The 19,082-nt window shown below is 34.2% G+C and overlaps 1 protein-coding gene across 2 annotated transcripts in view; it reads left to right on the top strand.

Moving 5' to 3' along the window:
• Nucleotides 1-19,082, top strand: part of LOC150093698 (kielin/chordin-like protein) — a 1,333,292-nt gene that overhangs the window by 12,829 nt on the left and 1,301,381 nt on the right. For both annotated transcript variants that reach the window (XM_090412628.1, XM_090412627.1), the window contains exon 2: nucleotides 14,602-15,218. In XM_090412628.1, coding sequence (XP_090268754.1) covers nucleotides 14,602-15,218 — 617 coding nt within the window. The remainder of the gene's footprint in view (nucleotides 1-14,601; nucleotides 15,219-19,082) is intronic.

The following is a 19,082-nucleotide window of genomic DNA, read 5'->3' as shown; positions in this document are numbered from 1 at the left end:
TTCCACCCTACCTCCCTGAATAATTGCGATTTAACCATATTTCATTCTCTAATAAATTTAAAAATATTATTGAAAATTTTTTGATCAAACTATTTTTAATTTAAAATATAAAATGTTCTTATTTGATTGTATTAGAATTATTTTTAGTAAAATTAATACTCAAAGATCCAAAAGTATTTGAACAGTGAGGATAGAACAGGATGAACTGATCGAATATTTGCTATCTTATTCGAAGCCCTTCTGTGAGATCGTACACTGAAGACGACTGATTTCTTCAAGTCCACTACAGAGTCTTCTTTTCGGATGAACTTCATTTCGTGTCTTCTTTTCTTTAATTCAGTCGATGGCTTCAAACCGAAATTCTTTCAGAAAATATTCAGTTCTGAGAATAAGAAGAAGCCGAAAGGAACTATAGCTGTAGAATTTGGTAGGTGCAGAGTGTTTTGAAATCTTGGGTTGGGAGAAACTGATCGATTAACAAGACAGAATGAGTTAGAACTGTCTCGGTGGAAAATCCAGTTTCTATTTTTTTCCTCTTGGCCAACGTATTTGGGTCATACAACTCTTTCTTAATCAAATAAAGAGTCAACATAACTTTAGTCATCTAGAACTATTTCTTTTCTTTTTCGAGTGACTATTAAAACACTCTTTTTAAGCAGTATAATTTCAACTAGAATAGAAAGTCACTAGCTGTTAAGTGACTTTTTATGTAATATTGATATCAGGCATTGTTTTGATATTTTTTCTGAAATAAACAAAATTTATTTCATAACTGCAAATTTCGTTTCAGTTATCTATCAACTGATAGACGATTGAAAAGAACCAAAAAAGTTAAAATTTGCATTTTTCTATGCCTACCTGTAGATTATCGATCAAGAATGAACAGAAAGAAACAAACTATTCGTGGAGTTTGAATTCCAATAATGAAACGAAGTTGCAGCATTTTTTCTTTTTTTTTATTACTGAATATTCCAGCAAGTTGGAATTTCAGATGTCACTTCAGAACAACTGAAAGTAGAAATATTGTATATATTATAGAAAAGTGTGGGGGGAATATCTGTGTAATTGACTCGAGCAAATGGTTACTGATTAATTATTTTAAACTTAAGAAAAAAAATCTGAGTATAAAAATCACGGAGATTTGAAGAGTAGAGGTAATATTTGCTCTAAAGAAAACCTGGATAGAAAGTGAATTTAGTTTTTGGAATTCTGAGGAAGTTACAGATGTGATGTGATTATGCCAGAAACGCTACAATTATTTCAAATAGAACAAACTCATATATATTCAGGATCACATTTCTCTAAGATTGTTAAATGAATATTTCAGAAGAAGGGAACAATATTAATAAAAGCGAAAACGTTTTCTTAGAAGTTATAAATAAATTGTGTAAAGCTTTATGCATTTTATTTATAATTACTTTCGCTTAATAACCACTGTGATTTATGAAAACAAAAACAGCACTGGAAGCTAAAAGGCATCTAAAAATGGACAGTTTTATTTCTGCATTAATTAAATTCATTTTGCGATATTCAGTTATTATATTCTACATCTCTATAAAGTTAAAAATGGAGGAAAAATAAAAATTTCTTCAGTCTTACTAACATTCATACCGGGACCGATAAGATAACATATTTTCCGAAAGGACCAGTAACACTTATCCAAAATTACTTACACTTCTTTTGTATCCGGATGCTTCACTACCCACAGAGGAAAAAAGCCAATGTTTTAGCTTCCTACTTTTCTTTCGATTCTTACATTAAAGAGTTCCGTAACAGGCTTCCTACAATTTCAAACACACAGCATTGATGTTCACTTTCATTTTATAGTAGAAAGAGCTCCAAAAATTCTTATCCAAATTTGAGACCAAAACGTTTCGTGCTCTTGATGGTATTTCTCCATCTGTTCTGAAGATTTATGTCCCACACTTAACCTACTGTGCTTCGCTTTTTATATTTTCCTATTAGGTTATTCTTTATCTTGCCTTTCGAAAACTATTCGGTACTCAATCTATTCTTAAGAAGGGTCGCAAATATTTACCATTAGATTACGTTGGGTTACTATTAATTCCGTTACTCTCTCACACTTCAGTTCTTCCTAAAAAGTAATATAAAATCTCATGAACAGACAACTCGTACACTGCAGCGATATCCTTTCTGGCAAATTGCATATTCATTAAGCGGTTTGCCATCAAGGATTGCGCTAATATTTACCATAGACGATTTTTTTGCTTATGCGGGTCAAATGTCATGGAAAAATTTGAAGGAACTGAAGCGGTTACTGTTGATGTCGAAGAATGAAGCAAAAGATCTAGGTAGCCTGCCTTTCTCTCTCTCTCTCTCTCTTGCTCTTTCTTTACGCATTACGAATTGCGATAAATAAATCTTTATCCTCAAACAGCGTAACTAATTCTGGGATCCCATAAAACTTGGTTCTTTCATCGACTTCTTTCCTTTCTTTCTTCTTTCTGTATATCAACAAAACTATTGGAATATAAACGATTTAGTTTGTCTGATACTGAAAAGATGACAGGACTTTTGTTCCGAAACTCATTTTTTTTACCTCAGAACACACAAACCGACTAGAGAACATATCTATACACACATACACACAGTTAATAAACAAATCTGCATTTTGTGGAGTTCATTCGACTGTGTCGGGCAGAATAGCTTCCTGGGATGAGTCAGAACCTTAGGAATATTGAGTCCAACACCAACAGGAAAATAATAATAATAATAATAATAATAATAATAATAATAATAATAATAATAATAATAATAATAATAATAATAATAATAATAATAATAATAATAATAATCTGCCTCTACAACCATTCATACCGTACTGCAGAATATTCTTCAGTGGACAATGTTATTAATTTTATCCTTGCAAATTTAACCTCTTATTTCTTCGAAAAAAAAGCAGCATTTTGTTCATATGACTTCCGGTATGGAGACCACATGTTTGTAAATGAGAATTACACTTAATGACAAAAAGAAATTTCTGTCCTCAGACATTCTAATCTCGAGTCTGTTTCATGGCATAAACATATCACAAGAAATACATCCTCGGCATCCAAGAAATTTGGCTTTCTTTATCTCTTTAAGACGTTAATGATGCACATCCATGTTCAGGTGGGATGGGAACTAGCATTCTGTTGGTTAGAAAGCGAATATGCTAACCGCCAGTCTGGCAAAAAATTAGTTAAGCACGCAGCTAACCTTCTCTATTACCTAACCTACAATTTTCAGATTTTCAAATCTAAGGAGAACAAATTTCTCCTTTATTTTCAATTTTCTACCTGCTCGAAGTATCGATGCACTATTGAACACTTCTCGGGTATGGGATCAAAACTTTTAAAAGTAATTGTACTGTGAGTATTGTGTTTGACTTTCAGTTTGATCTCATTTAAATTTCCATTGTGTTAATTTATAACAATATTGACCTTTGTAAATGGTATTTGCTTCTAGGGAAAGAATGCCCTTGTAATTTTAATTCTAGTTACGATTAGAGAAGTGTTTTATAGGCTTTTCTTTAAATTTTTTTTTATTTCTTTTCCTCTCAGAAACTTGGGTTGTTAATATCTCAACTTAAGAAAATCTACCCATACATTTTCTTAAGATATATTATTGTTTGAATGGTGGAAGTTGTATCGATTATCTTTCTCCTGTGATCAATTTGAAATCATTGATAGCTTGGGCCAACTACTAGTGACAGCCAAGACTGGCTGCCAACCGATATTCTAAAAAATTAGGTCTCCAAGAACCTCACGTTCTCCATTTGAGAATAAAAGCGTTAGAGAATTACTTTACTATTTAATTTATTGATACGAAGTTTCCATTTGTTCAGTATGCACTCCTCATTTGAATAATTACAATTAAAAGGTTAAACATCTGTTTTACTAAAGTTGATTATACGTACGGACATACGCGAGACGTATGTTAACATAAATTTCATAATTTATAAATCAATACTCATAATATTTATTTGCTTTGGTTCATCCCACTGAGATTAATATCCTCCAAAACCAGTTCCTTCGAACATATCTATTATCATTGGAATTAACTACCTTCAAGACCAATGAATCTAATGCATACCTACTATCGAAAATGAATGCAGACTATATAAAAAAAGAAATGGTGTATTAAAATTATATTAATAGAAACGTGATATTTGTTGTGAATCGGTTGATACATATAATAATCAAAGAATCAAAAAGCAATAAAAAAGCAGAGTAGCCAATCCTAAATAATAAACTTTTAAGTAAAAAATAAACATTATGCATTTTATTGCGAAAAGTAACACAGTGGCCTCAATTCACGAACATTAACTTTACTGTTCTAGGACTTTTAGCATTCCACTCAGTTTCCAAGTATCTGTTGGTGAATTATTCATACGATTCTGCTCACCAGTTTTCTTTTAAAGCAATGCTCTCTCGAAACTCATGTTCCAACGTAACTTCAATTGCGAAATCAATTCTTTTTCTTCTCAACATGACATGTCATAAAGGAAAATGTAATCAAAATTCCGCGTGACCGAAATACGCGAAGCAGCTGTTTTATCCGATCCATAGATGTCACGCGCACACACACACACATGGATATGTGCACATCGCCGACTGTTTTACCTGACTGAGTTTTCGCTAACAATTCTCGGTTCAGTTCTTTCTGTATTTTAAGATTATATTTTCTTTAAAAAAAAATTATTCTTCATTAAAAGGATAATTTTTACTCGCTTCGACAACACAATGTCTCCAAATACTTTGTTTTATATTCTATATAAACAAAGTAAAACGATAATAAACGATATGAACGTCATCTGTTGATAAAACGGAGCTTGAATCAAGCAAAGAAAATCTATTTCAATGATAAAGAGATTTTATTTCCTTTTACGAGTTCCAGAAAACAGAATGAGACGTGGTAACGGACAATAAAAAACAATTTGTCTTTGCTATTCGCAGTTTTCTTTCCCATAGATTTAGCTCTTCTCCTATACGATCCACTGGGAGGCAAATTTCATTGTTTTCGGATTGGTGGACTGGTCGTTGTAGACATTTCATAGCTAGTTGGAATCCTGAGATTTACTGATAGCAGCCATTCTCTGTTAAACAATAAAAACAAGTTGGTGGATGTCAGTAATAGTTGCTTTTCGTAAAAAGTTAGCAATACTGATTTTGATGTACACTAAAATCCGCGATCTCCCACTAGTGGCTTTTTTAAGAATTAATTGTCAAAGCACTAGCGGGAAGTCAGTGGAAATTGACCGAACATTTTAAGATACAATTTTCAATATTTTCTACGCAATCTTTGACTTGAAATGTTTTTGTCTCCAACTCAAATGATAATATATGCAAAGAAATAATTTCTAAGTAGTTAATCTTCATCTTAATGATAAAATGCAACGAATGGGAAGCTATTACATGTAAAACAAAACAACGAACACTTTATTATCATTACGTTAGTCGGTAAATGTCTCCAGCTGGTTAGAATAAAAATGAGTGTACATATAAAGTCAATATCTTGTTTTCTATCGGAATATATTGTCCACCAAATACCGTATTCTTTCATGCACAATCAACAAGCAAAACTATTAATTTCACAGGTGTTTCAGAAGTTTTCACTATTACTATACTGTTGGAATTTTAAAAAAAAATTCATTAGAAGCTTAAAACATTATCTTATTCTTGCTTTTCTGTTTTTAAGTTTACATAGTTAATGTTAATGTTATTAGTAAAATAGATTTTAAATAAAGGAGGAGATATACTGCTTCTTATGTATCTCAGAATTTTTGGTATTGAGGCTTAATTTAATGTTAGAATAAGTGAACTAAGGTTTCAAAAGAAGAACAATCAGGTTTCTATTTTTTTAAACAGCTTTTTCTTTCAGATATTTGCAATCCCTTGAAATCAACAATTAAGGTCCATGAATGCGCGTGTGTCATTTTCTTTCCCGTTTTCGTTGAAATATTTGAAGCATTTTAAGACAACGTTCCAAATCCTAACTTTAATTAGTTCAAATTTTGACTTTTATTATTACATTTACTAATAATGTAAAGAACGAACTTCACGTGAAAAGCATAATTCACACTATGCATAGGTGGTTTGGTTAATTCTCTAGAAAACACACTGAAGCCTTCCGAAGGACTTTTTTATCTGTAGCTGTCGAGGAAGATCAGCACTATGAGACACAGCGTGTGTTTAGTGCAACAGGATATGTTACTGTTTACAGGTGAAATTAAGTTCTCTCTGAAAATCAGAAATTTTTCATATTCCACACTTTATCTATTATAATCACTAGTTATGCAACGTACACAAGATACAATTTGAAGAAACATTTGATCAGAGGCCAACAACTTTAATGCATTACAACTTCTGCCACAAAGATACTTGACAAAGGTTTCAAGATTGGGGATAGACGATCTTGTTTACGAATATCTTTATTCAAAATAATAGTAACAGTTTTTCCTTGAAAGTTGACTGTTGTTTAGCTTCTCCATCATCATAAATTTCCCTGATTAACAGGATGGGGATATTGATTTATGAATACACCAAAGAGCTATTTTGATAGGCGGCCTATCTAATGTTGGTCTTATGGGTATTGCTGATCCGTAAGATTTTGTTTGCAGAAAGTTAAGTGAAGACTCTCATTAACATTAGAGACATCTTCAACGAACAATTGCCTCTCTCATATACCTTTTGCCACCAACTTGAGGGTGGGGGAGTATGACTTTAATTCTTAGTGGGGATGAGATGATAGAATGCACCTGCTTACGATGAATTTCAGGTCTTTCTCTACAAGAAAAGATACTCATCTAAGCACCATAGAGGACATAACGTCTTGGGGAAGCAAGACTATTACCTTCTCAACAAGCATGATGGCAAAAAGAGAGCATACTTGTTAAGAAGTCACTAGATATAGAAGGTTAATCCTAATCACCTAAGATTTCCATTCTAAATCTTCACTATTTTCTTCTCAGTTGATCAATGTAGACTAAGAATAAAAACAAGCGATCCTGGTCTCGACCAACTAGGCATTAATCCATCCGACCGACCAATTACTACTCAAAACAGTGATCCACAATATCTAATTTAAGGAAGAGTTGTTATTTAGAATTACTATCGAAGCGACTGAGACCAGTTTTCTGTATATGTGAATCGCACGTGTCGGTCTGCATGTTTTGCAATATGTGTTTCTGGGAGGAACTGCCCTCTCCCCTCCATATGTTACCACCTAACCGACCTTCATTTGAAAATTACTTATTTGAAAATTCATAAAATCTGATAATAAAATCAATCCTGTTAAGGAAAAATGAATAGGATAATTTAATATCCAGTTTAGAAATTGTATTTACAAGTCTCTAATTCTGTTAGTAAAGGAATGTTCTGTGAGCAGGAGGAGGACCTCTTGCATTGTTAAATCGTAGCTTCTTAACCAAGCTCATTTCTTGGTAAACTGCAACAAACTGAAATTCTCTGGCAACAAACGACTCGTCCCTTGCCATCTAAAAGACGAATGCAAACATCCTCTCCTGTCACGAAAATTATTACCTTCGCTGTTTACGATTCAACTCGGAAATCTTTTGGCCTGGATTATCCTCTTACATAAAAATTGTGAAAGATTATTACTATATTATGGTATTATATTATCATCAATATTGAATATTGCATCATAATTTTCATAATTCCTAGTTTACAAAAATATATATTATTATTTTTATATTTATCTATTTTCAAATGATTTTATCTAAGACACACCATATGGAAACTTCTATATTTTCTGTCTATATTTTATTTATTTATATGTGTGTGTATTGGAATATATTTATTTTGATTATAAACGCATTTCGCAAATTGTGTTCCTATGAGTTTCATTTTGTCCGTAAGTCCATATACACCGGGGATTTTAGCTATAATCCATTAAAGAAAGATTAAAGAAAGATATATCGTCTCATCGCCGCATCTCCATTCCAGCCGTATGGAATTTGATTAAATTAAGTTTCAGGATGTACATTGAAATACATTGAAATACACAGATTTAGTTTTGATCGAATAAAATGGAATAAAAGGTAGTTAACCAGTACACGGGTGTCGTTTTTAATAATAGTCAAAATGAAAACTCGAAAAGACATCATCAAGGCTCGTATAAACAGTTTTTTTTTTATTTTTTTTTATCATTCTCAATTATTTTGTCATTGGGTATTTCCAAATATGATTTACTGCAGTCCTTTTCACTTTTTTTAAACGAATGTTTTTTTAACTTTGCACAATAACGCTTGAACACTATTGTACTCACTTGGAATTGAAAGGAGAATAAAGAAATAAGTGGTTTTAAGAGCGACACCTCTACTTCGTAAACATAGATACCAAGACTTCTTAAGAAATCCTCCTCGTATTCCCTTTCTTATCAATATCTTCTCTGCCTTTTTCACTGAGCCGGAAAACTACACTGCACCTCCAGTGCATTTTATCATAACGGGAAGAAAACGTATCCAAAAATTAAGCGGCAGCTCCCTCGCAACCGTCAACTGTCAGAGTTAAGAAGAGCTTCAAGTAAAGAAGCAAGAAAAATGGGCTGAGAGAGCTAAAGTCGAAGAAATGCGAACTACAAAGTGACTTTATTCTCTTCTATAAATCTATCTATTTATAGAAATGTCAGAAGCGTACTGCTAACGATCAGGTGCTGGCGAATACAATCTTTCCCACCTTCCTTTTCCCCCATCCGTTTAGCTATCCTCTATTCCTGTATATCTCTTGAACCGGCAAGTTTTCATGCATTGACTGTGGCGCCTCCATAGTGCAACACTTATTTTCAACTGAGATGGCGAAAACATTTATCACAACAAAGTTGCTAATGGTCCCAACGAACGCAAGGTTAACTCTATCTAGCAGAAAAGTCTTTTCGCTTATTCTTTTACACTTGGAGAACACTTAAATTAATCCAAGTGTCTTGAAAAACGTCTTTAATTTATTTTGTGCAGACAAAGAGCAAATTAGTAGTCATTATAGAAATTGTTTAAGTGGATTATTTCTTACAGAAAGCTTGTTTTCCTTGTTATAAGTGTTTCTATCGTGCAGTTATACGATTAGTGAGAAGAGGGACATCTGATTTAGGTGCGTCCATCGGTTATTTGACATTCATGTATGCGAGAGATCAAACGGGAACAAAGAACTGAATCTTTTCCTTAATTAAGAGAAGGGGGGGGGATTAAAAAAGTCAATGCACACGATGGTGGTGTGGTTTGGTAATGTTTTTCGATAAATAAGACGGATTTTTGTTAATTTTTATCTCAACTTGTTCGCATTGCCGACTATTCTTGCCTCTTCCACATTGCGCGAAACGGTCAACCCCCCCCCCCCCCACACACACACACACAGCGACGGATATTGCCTTGATTGAGACAATAGACGGAGTGTGAGATACAATAAAACCATTTCCTTTTCCTCCGTACACTGTTTATAAGCGCGTGCCAGGATGTTTGGTTTCCGTTGGTGTTCAGAAATCAGAACCAGGATCATTTGTGGGTGGTGATTTCCTCAGTTTTTTTTTTATAACGTGTTATCAGTAGTTACAAGACTTCACTTTGCTTATTTATTTTTAAGGCTAACAAATCTCAGTCTTAAAATCTCTCTCTCTCTTTCTCTCTCTCTCTCTCTCTCTCTCTCTCTCTCACACACACACACACACACACACAGTGTGTGTGTGTGTAAACTGCGTGTAATGAATGCTGTGTTTGGGAATTTTTTATCCCCTCTCAAGATTCAGTTTTGAAAACTAATTTCGGCACTATAAAAGCATATAATAATGATGCCTGTTTTTTTTTTTTTTTTTTTTTTTTCTCGGTGTGTTCCATAGAATGTGAAACTCATAACAAGCCTATTCAATCGCCATTAGTATTGCTAGAAATTCCGATACAAAGTCTCCCAAGATGTTATTTTCTAAAATGATAGAATAGTTTATGTAAATTTCTTTATTACATCTTCTTAGCAGGCATAGTAAATAAAATAATAAATCACGCAAAATTAAATTTAACAACAGAAATTTGTATTTAACGCTTAACTATTATTTTCGCGCGTGTTGTTATTCCGAAAAGTCGTTTTCAGAATTGAAAAAAAAAATCGCTAAAGTCTTTTATTCCCAAAGGGAATCAACAAGACCATTTGAAGACCCAGTAGATGGCTTTTCCACCCTTAAACCGTTCACTGAGCTGGCTGAAAACTGTTAAGGATTTTCATAGACATCCGAGGAGAAGAGTACAGCAAACATTTACTGCCACCTAGCGGTCTCAATTCCAACACTATATATATATATATATATATCATTGTCTGAAAGAGTGTGCGTTCTAAGGCAGATCTGCTTGAGTTACAGGGTTAAAATCTGAGTTTTTCGCAAGAAAAAACGCTAACTTGCCTGTGCAGAAGGCCAACTAGTTGGCGAATCGATTGTAAAAAAGACTTGGAAAAAGGTCCGCTAATCGGTGACAAGAATCGAATTTATAATAGTCTTTCTCCTTTCGGTTTAATGTTAATGAAACAAATGCCTTTTCGCAAAGCACTATACTGGTATTGCCAATTTATAATAATTTAGTTTTTCTCAGACCTCACTTCCAGTTGCTATTAATGATCTACTGATCTTGCGTTTGCTATACTTTGTGTTCGATTTGTAATAAACTTCAATAGGACAATGTAACTATCGTTACAGTGGAAATTACTGTGAAAGCATTTGCAAGACAGTTGGAAAGATCCTTTACAGTTATTACTTGACACTTTTATCCCTCCCTTAACCCTATAAGGGGTTGGTTGTTCCTTATAGAAATACTTCTCGATGCTGTGCTTATCTTGCATATTATCTAGCGCTGGCTAAAAACTTCAAGAAAATGTAATAACAAATAATATTCAATGCGTGTGTGTGTGTGTGTGTGTGTGTGTGTGCGCGCGCGCGTGTGTTAAAGTATTGGATGGGAACAATGCAGTACATCATTTTACAAATTTCATTAGCATACGATTAATACTATTATCGATCACTTCCAAAAGAATGAACAGATAGGAAAAGAGTCTATCGCCAGGGGGGGAAAGAAGATTGGCACACGTCCCTTTCTGTGTTAGAGTACACAAGAATTCCATGATATTCGTATGCTCGAGCACGGTTAAACACATGAGAGGTTCAGATATGCAAATACGTCGTAGAGATATTTCTGATGGTTCGCCTGATCGTGTATAATAATGGAGGTTAAACAAACAAATCTATCTATATGATAATCCATCACTAACTCGGACTGATATTCCGTCTACTCTGAGATGCAGAAAAATATCGAAACAACTGCTCTGCTTATAATCACAATGTTCAGCATCCTCTTTCGATTTAAAGTAAGAAGAAACCACTCCTCTGTCTGTTTTATTCTGGAGACTCTTTTATGATAGTTTTGTTCTTAATAGTAAGCGATGTGAAGCCGAAAAGAATGTTTTGGAGAAGGGGAGAAAGAGAGAGAGAGAGAGAGAGAGAGAGAGAGATTGGGGAAGACGCACATGTTCTGAATTTCGGGAGCTTTTGCATTATGTGGGAACATTCTGTTTACTATTCTTGGCGTATCGATTTCGTTTCAATGCGTGAGAGAGTTTCCGTCCGGTGCCGTGTTTTCCCTCAAGAGATTGTGACGTATCGAATAACAATAATATACAAGTCCCGATTGGAAGGCCATCGGGCTGAGTGTGGTTAGTCAGCTGCGGGAAAACTTATCACCGAGGCCGACGTTCTAGGCGAATCGCCATATCGATATTGATGTATTTTCATCGTTTGTTTCCTTAGCCAAACACCACCTGTACACTACCTGTAATATTTTACAGAACTTGATGAAAGTTCGGAGGGAGATTTGCGTGATAAATGTCTTTCCAGAGTTAAATTCTGAAGAATGGGTCAATATTTATGGTTATTTGTATGAACTTCTAGGAAACAGCGTACAAGTTCGATAACTCAAGAATTCCAGATTTGCCCAGTATTCGCGATTTGTTCGTTTTTTAGGTTACACGTACGTGGTTTTTAACTATATATACGAGTATATATTCAAGTGTTCTTGAACCAATTTATATCTTATAAGATTCATTTGTTGACGAATAATAGTATAGGAATAAAAAAAAAATTAAGGCCTGGCACGTAGAATATTATTTTCGCTTCAAAGAATTTTGAAAGCAAAAGATTTTGATGTTTACGATCAACATCTGAGCACAGAACTTTCAGAGGGTTCTTATAATGATGAAACAGAGATGATCTAATTAATCAATACAATGATTCATTATTTAGTTTGGTTTGAATAATGGCCAAAGCAAATAAAGCTATGAGGATGTCAGAAATTAATCGACCTGTCTTATTTTGTTGGCAATGATTTTTTTTAACTTCTATTCCCAAAATCTAAATCTGTTTTGCAGTTTAGATCCTGATACGTTCTTTCGTTTTGTCGTTTTTTTTGCTTGTTAAATTGATTCTAAAAATGGTTATATAAGTCACGCGAAAAAAATAATAATCTAGTATTTAATTTTGCGCTGCTCGAACCGTTTTATTCCAACATATCAGCCAAAGCTTGCATCACAAATTTGGCTCTGAATTTAATAACCTCTGACATTTTAGTTCTTATTCAGACTTTAAGGCTTCTTAGAACGTTATATTACTGAGGTTTTATACTGCTATAAAAAAAACTCGTAAACTCTGCCTTTCCTCTATTTTGCATACAAGAATAGTCAAGTATTTCGACTTATTGTGCTAAAAAGATCATCACATTCTCATATGCAGTAAATAAGTCGCTACAAATGGGAATTGCCTTACTGCAATAAAAAACGACTTGATTTGACCTTTCACCTCTGGTTTCACAGCATACAAAAATGCGACTTTAATCTATTTTCTTGCTATCAGAAAACTTTCACATCTTCGTTCTGCATCTCATTTAACGGATCATTGCACTTTATCACAACAGCATCGGTCTCCCGTTCAATAGTCCGCTGTATTCATTTGCCAAAGATCTTCAGCGACCTCATAAGATAAGCTCGCTAAATCGTTACCTTCTCAAAAAAGGCTGTCAGTCAACTTATTATTCAGTGAGAATAAGACAAAAAAAGTTTTAATTATACTGAAATCGTAAAACGATTAGCGATGAAAAGGCTACATTGCGGGAAACATTTTATGCCTATGGATGTTAATAACTTCGCTGGGTATAAAGCCATATTCATCCTTCGCTGGATTAGTTTAAGGAACCGAGTAGCTCTCTGATTTGTTTTCATTTCCTCCTTTGTCTTCTTAGCCACACTGACCGCTCAGAGAACATGGTTTGGGCGGCGAGTTTGGGAAAACTTTCACATAGTTTTTCTTGGTGTTGTCCATAAATCGCAAAGTGAAATGATGAGGAGATTGTCGAATGCTGTTTTAGCTACTGGACAATGTTCTACATTTCAATGTTTATTATGATGAATGAAGAGTAAATTAATCCCCCAAAGTATCCTCTACCTATTTGTGTTATATTTTAGTGCATTCGTTTATAAATTGTTTAAAACTAAAAGGTTTCATAGATTAAAAGCTATCAATGATAGTTTTGTTCTGTTTGTCGCCAGAGGCACGTAAAAATAAAATTTCTGCCATTCATGCAAATAGAAAAGTTTTTCTAGGAAATTAAATGCATTATATACTAGAAAAAAAATAAACAGAAAATAAATATTTTCTATCACCAGAAAAAATAATAAAAATCGTCGCCTTTGATCAAATTATTTCCCTTTTCTTCTTTTGCTTGGTTTTATTTTGAATGCTCTTCCCAATTACGGCGCCTCCGTGGTGTAGTCAGTAACGATGTCTTTGATGGGACCTGGATTTGACCTCTTGTGTTTTCTAAGAAGCGTGGAACAGTTAGACTTTTCAGTAGAAGATAGCAGGATATCACGATGAGGGCAGGTTTTGTTCTGTGGCAAACATTTGTTCCATTTTAGCAAGTAGAAAAGGAATACTGTGCTTATTTGTTCGTAAAATGCTTATCGTATTACGATATTTTAATTCATAATATGATAAACAATTCTTTAAAGTGATTTGCATTTAAAGATAAAGAGAAGCACTGTATTCTTATTGTTGTTATTTATGAAATTAAAATATGTCCGAAATGTTTGTTTCTTGGAAAACAAAGGAAGATTTCCAGATGAAAATAACGAGAAGAAGAATATACATCTAGCGAAGGGGAGCGGATACAGCATGCTGTATACGTATTACTTACATATTTGAAAAAAGGGAAAAATTATATATTCAGTCTTCAAAATTATTTATTAATTACTGGATAAGAACTTAAAAATTGTTGTCGACAATGTACGATACGCTTACAATCATTTGTAAGTGGACTTTACACTAGAAATCCCCTTTTTCCAAGGCTTGTCAAGCAATAAATACGAATTTAACCTTTTGGCCTTCGATCTTCTTCAAAAAATTCATTTTGTCTGCATTGGTCCTTCATAATATGAAGGTGCGCCAAAGATTGGAAAACTCATCTTAAGTTTCCTACACTCAGCACTGTTTATTTCACTTTAGTGATGCAATGTACATTATTAAGGTAGTTACAAGTAATTCTTATTATTTTATTTCCAGAGATCGACCTTTTACGTGTACTGAATGTCAGCTCCACCTTGCGAGGGGTAGGAGAAACTACTGGTCCAGTACCTGGCCTGTCGGCATGGAGACTTCATGCTGGTTTTAACAACGTGCTCATACCTACAGATGTGGCTCAAGACTTTCTAGGAAATATTGGACAGGCAATTTCTTCAATGTTCATCTTTAGAGCAAACAAGAAAGGCATCGGAACTTTGTTCAGCATTCATCTGCCTGGCAAAACAACACCTCTTTTGCGCGCCAGTCTCAATCCGCGTACAAACCAATTTGTCTTGTCCTACGCACTGACAACGCCAGAGGACTCTGCCATCGGTAGTGATTACAATGAGGACTCAGCTGTTGTTTCAGAGGACGATGAAGCTGTAGATGATCACATCACCTACGACAGCATCCATCATCTCAGGTTCGATCTCCCTGCCAGAGTGGTGCACGAATGGACTTGGTTAGCGCTGACTGTGACGTCAGACGTGGCCGTGCTGTATATCAACTGCATGGAAACCATGGAAGCAAGAATGGATGGAGCTGCCAGATTGCAGTTTCCTCAAGAATCACTTATCTACTTTAGACAAGAGCCGGGAGTGAAGAAGAGGCTGCTAGTAAGTACAAGTAGCAGTAGTCTAATTCCAGCAAACTTATATTTTAAATCCAGTAACGTGGATTAATTCCTAGATATACTGTACGAATTAATTGCTACATCTTGTATTAAGATACATAGTTTTCTTAATTTATAAATAATGCTTTGTATTTTCATTTCCAGAGATGATCTACTACATACATTAAATATGAACTTGAATTAAAAAGAAAACAAGAAAGTTTCTTTAAGTATTGGAAGCGGTTAAAGTACTACTTTGCTGTTTTAAGGATACTTGTGACATAAGACTGAATGATAAATGCACGTAAACACAAGAAAGATATTTAATTAACCAAATATTTCGGTCTGGAAATAGCAGACCATCTTCAGTGGTATTACAAGTTTTAAAAAATACAAGCTAGAATATTAACAATAGATCGTTAAAAATAGAACACGCCGCGTGATGTTATATCACTAAGTATTAAGTATAAAACGGAACATTTTAAAGTAGAGACATGATTGAAAAAAAAATTAATCAGTAATCTTGATTAGACTTTCCCAGATTTTTGATATAGATATACAGTCATTACGATTAAGGTTGGGACGATGGAGTAAGGCCTCCACGCTTTCCTTGAACAAACGTTCGAACCTATAACGGGATCTATGTAAGAGGCGAGTTTTAGACGTTCTCCTCATCCCGTCACCTTCAAATATTCTTACAACTACAGTATACAGGAAACCAACGTTCATAGGTCGTTATATTCTTAAAGAATCAGCCCATCATCCATGTAAAAAAAAACAGGAATTATAAAATGCCTCATCAGAAGAGCAAAAACTAATTGTTCTACCTTTGATTATCTACAGAAAGAACTTTTTACTATCCAACAACACATGAAACTCAATGGCTTTTCCGAAAAAAGTACTCAACATCTTCTCAATTCTTATAATCCTCACAAAACAACAAAGTTTCAATACGTCGCGTGCCTATTCCTTATATCTCCGGTATTTCAGAACCTATCGCACGAATTTTAAAGAAATATGATGTAACAGACACTTATTCACCTATCAACAAATTGTCTTCTCATTTCCTTCTCCTAAAGACAAACGCTCAACTTTATCTCTTCCTGGAGTTTATCAAATTCCTTGCAACTGTGATCTTTCCTATTTTGTACAGACTGGACGTTCTCTTGAAAAAAGAATCCAAGAACATCAATCCTCCATTCTTCACAACAAACCTGAAAAGTCTGGATTGGCTCAACACGGGATTGAAACTGACCACAGCATCTTTTGGTCAAGGACTCGCCTCTTACATAGATCCCATTATAGGTTCGAACGTTTGTTCAAGGAAAGCGTGGAATCCTTACTCCATCGTCCCAACCTGAATCGTAATGATTGTATATCTATATCAAAAATCTGGGAAAGTCTAATCAAGGTTACTTATTAATTTTTTTTCAATCATGTCTCTACTTCAAAATGTTCCGTTTTATACTTAGTGATATAACATCACGCGGCGTATTCTATTTTTAACGATCTAGTGTTAGTTTTCTAGCTTGTATTTTTTAAAACTGTTCTTGTAATACCACTGAAGATGGTCTGCTATTTCCAGACCGAAATATTTGGTTAATTAAATATCTTAAAGTACTACGTTTCCAACAAAAGGATTCGGGAATCCTTGACTTTGCAATTAGATTCCTAGGCTATAGCACATTAAACTAGCGATAATGTGTAACATCAACGTGACAAAGGTCTAGTTATCGAGGCATTGCAGATTGATGCCTGTTGTTTAGAAGCATAGTAGAATATATCGGTATTCTAAAAATACTTTTAGAATTCCTCATTTGGCTTACCAACTCTAGTAAATATTCAATCCATTACTGAACTTACCATTGTACGGATGACATGTTTCACATTTCCTATTAGGAAGAATGGAGTTCTTAAAAGAGTGTATTCTTGTATACGTGAAAAGAGAAAAGATTAACAACTGCATCCTATCTACATTCTGTATTTGAAATTGGGAAAAAACTTCTTACTTAAGTATTACATTATTATACGATAAATTGTTTTCTTTTCATTTACGGCCTCATATTTTCAGTATCTTCGGCTGTAATTCTAAATAACAATTATTTTTTTTTTCATTCTTTTATGATAATATCCGAACACTGCACGTCAGTTTCATTTATTTATTTAAAGATGGCGTGTACATATATCGAAATCACCTGATCAGTTATTGACACAAAAAAAAGATAACAAAAATAATAATATGGGTTGCTGATCATATTTGGGCATGCTTGCAAATAGTATCGTTCAAGTATTTTCGAAAGAAATGGTAGCACTGACTTAGACATCTATCAAACCATTCCGATTTCGTTTAGCAACGATAGCATGTGAAGAATTGAATCTCCTTCTAAAGGTATTCACCCTTATTTCTTTTATTCTTGTTGTATCGAATGCATTATTTATAATTTCGCTATTTCCATTCTGTTTCCTTCATGTTCTAAACGTTACCGAAGCAAAACACTGGAATATTTATTGTCTGTATAATTCATCACGAGCCTTTCATCCATCCCCACTTACCAGTCTAGTGAAAATCAAATATTTGTATTCAGTGTTGCTTTAATGTCATTCTCGTTGGTGCCGAAGCGTAAAATTCCGCCCCCCTCCTCCCCCTAAATAGTTTTATTTTTGTAGTGTATCGTCGCTAACACTTGGTGGTGAAAAATTAATCCTAGCTGGAAAACCACTGGCTCAGCTTCTGCATCGTTTTGATTTACATGAACCCACCAGCTGGCTGAGGAAAGGAATTTATCCATCTCACGCTGACGAAGCCATTTTTTAAAAGGAGAATGCATTAAAAGCATCGGTTGGTTGCTTGGGTCGGTATTCATGCATTGAATACAAAGTTTGCTACAATTCACCCTTCGTTGTCCCGATGGAAATCATCGACAGTCTCCAACCGTCACTTGCATTAAAGTACTATCGCCAATGTTGTGTTAAACCTTGCACATACGTGAAATGAATGATGGGTTTAGATTTTTAGTCGCTGGAGATTCCCCCTAATGTGCTGTTTATATCATAAAATGCGATTTGAAATCTATTTATACCGGCACGTTTGAGAGGAAACACTCTAAGAAGAAAACTGAGAAATTCTTCTAACTATCGCTGCCGTTGTTTGGTTAATCGAAGGGATTTCTTTGGAACCATTGAAATCGCCATCAAATTATACACTTGGCACTCATTTACATGACAAATGCGCTAACTTATCTGAGCTGTTTCTAATCATTAGAAGGTCTGAATGCTTTTTTTTTCTTTCTCTCAAAGTGGGAAAGAGCTAGGCAGAGATGCCATGTACATATATTAACTAATGATACCATTTTTGCAAGTCAGATACTTACGAAGAGTTCCAAAATTCGGAAACAAAATACAATTCTTGCAAGTTTCTTTGATAAGTGAACTGCACAGGTGCATCATCTGCCCACACAATCAATACATCAATGACTTTTCCATGACAGAGAAAATAGAGACATGCATACATATGAGACATTATTAAGACCTTCGTTGATTATAAAAAAAAATCTAACTTTCTAAAGTAGAATATAATGCATAGTTATTGAACATTTGAAGATGAGCGTTCTGTAAGCCAGTATGATGCAAAAATTTATCGTAAAAGTTTCTCTCAGAGAAGATGCTAAAAAAATATCCGAAAAATTGTTCAGTACTCTTTTAAACTTTGTACAAACAATAGCATGATAGTTATATTTCTATGCAAAATTTTGCTTTTGTGTGTTAGAAATCATAGTGAATAGTACACTAGTAGCTTATTATTTCCGCAGAAATAATGAAAGTTCTATCTTTGGATCAAAATCTATAAAACTCCCTGTCCAAAGCTTTA

Source organism: Typopeltis vanoorti, chromosome 23 (genome assembly GCF_054136105.1).
Source record: "Typopeltis vanoorti isolate ZY-2024b chromosome 23, IOZ_Tvanoo_1.0, whole genome shotgun sequence".
NCBI lineage: Eukaryota > Metazoa > Arthropoda > Arachnida > Uropygi > Thelyphonidae > Typopeltis > Typopeltis vanoorti.
This window is presented reverse-complemented; position numbering and strand designations above follow the sequence as displayed.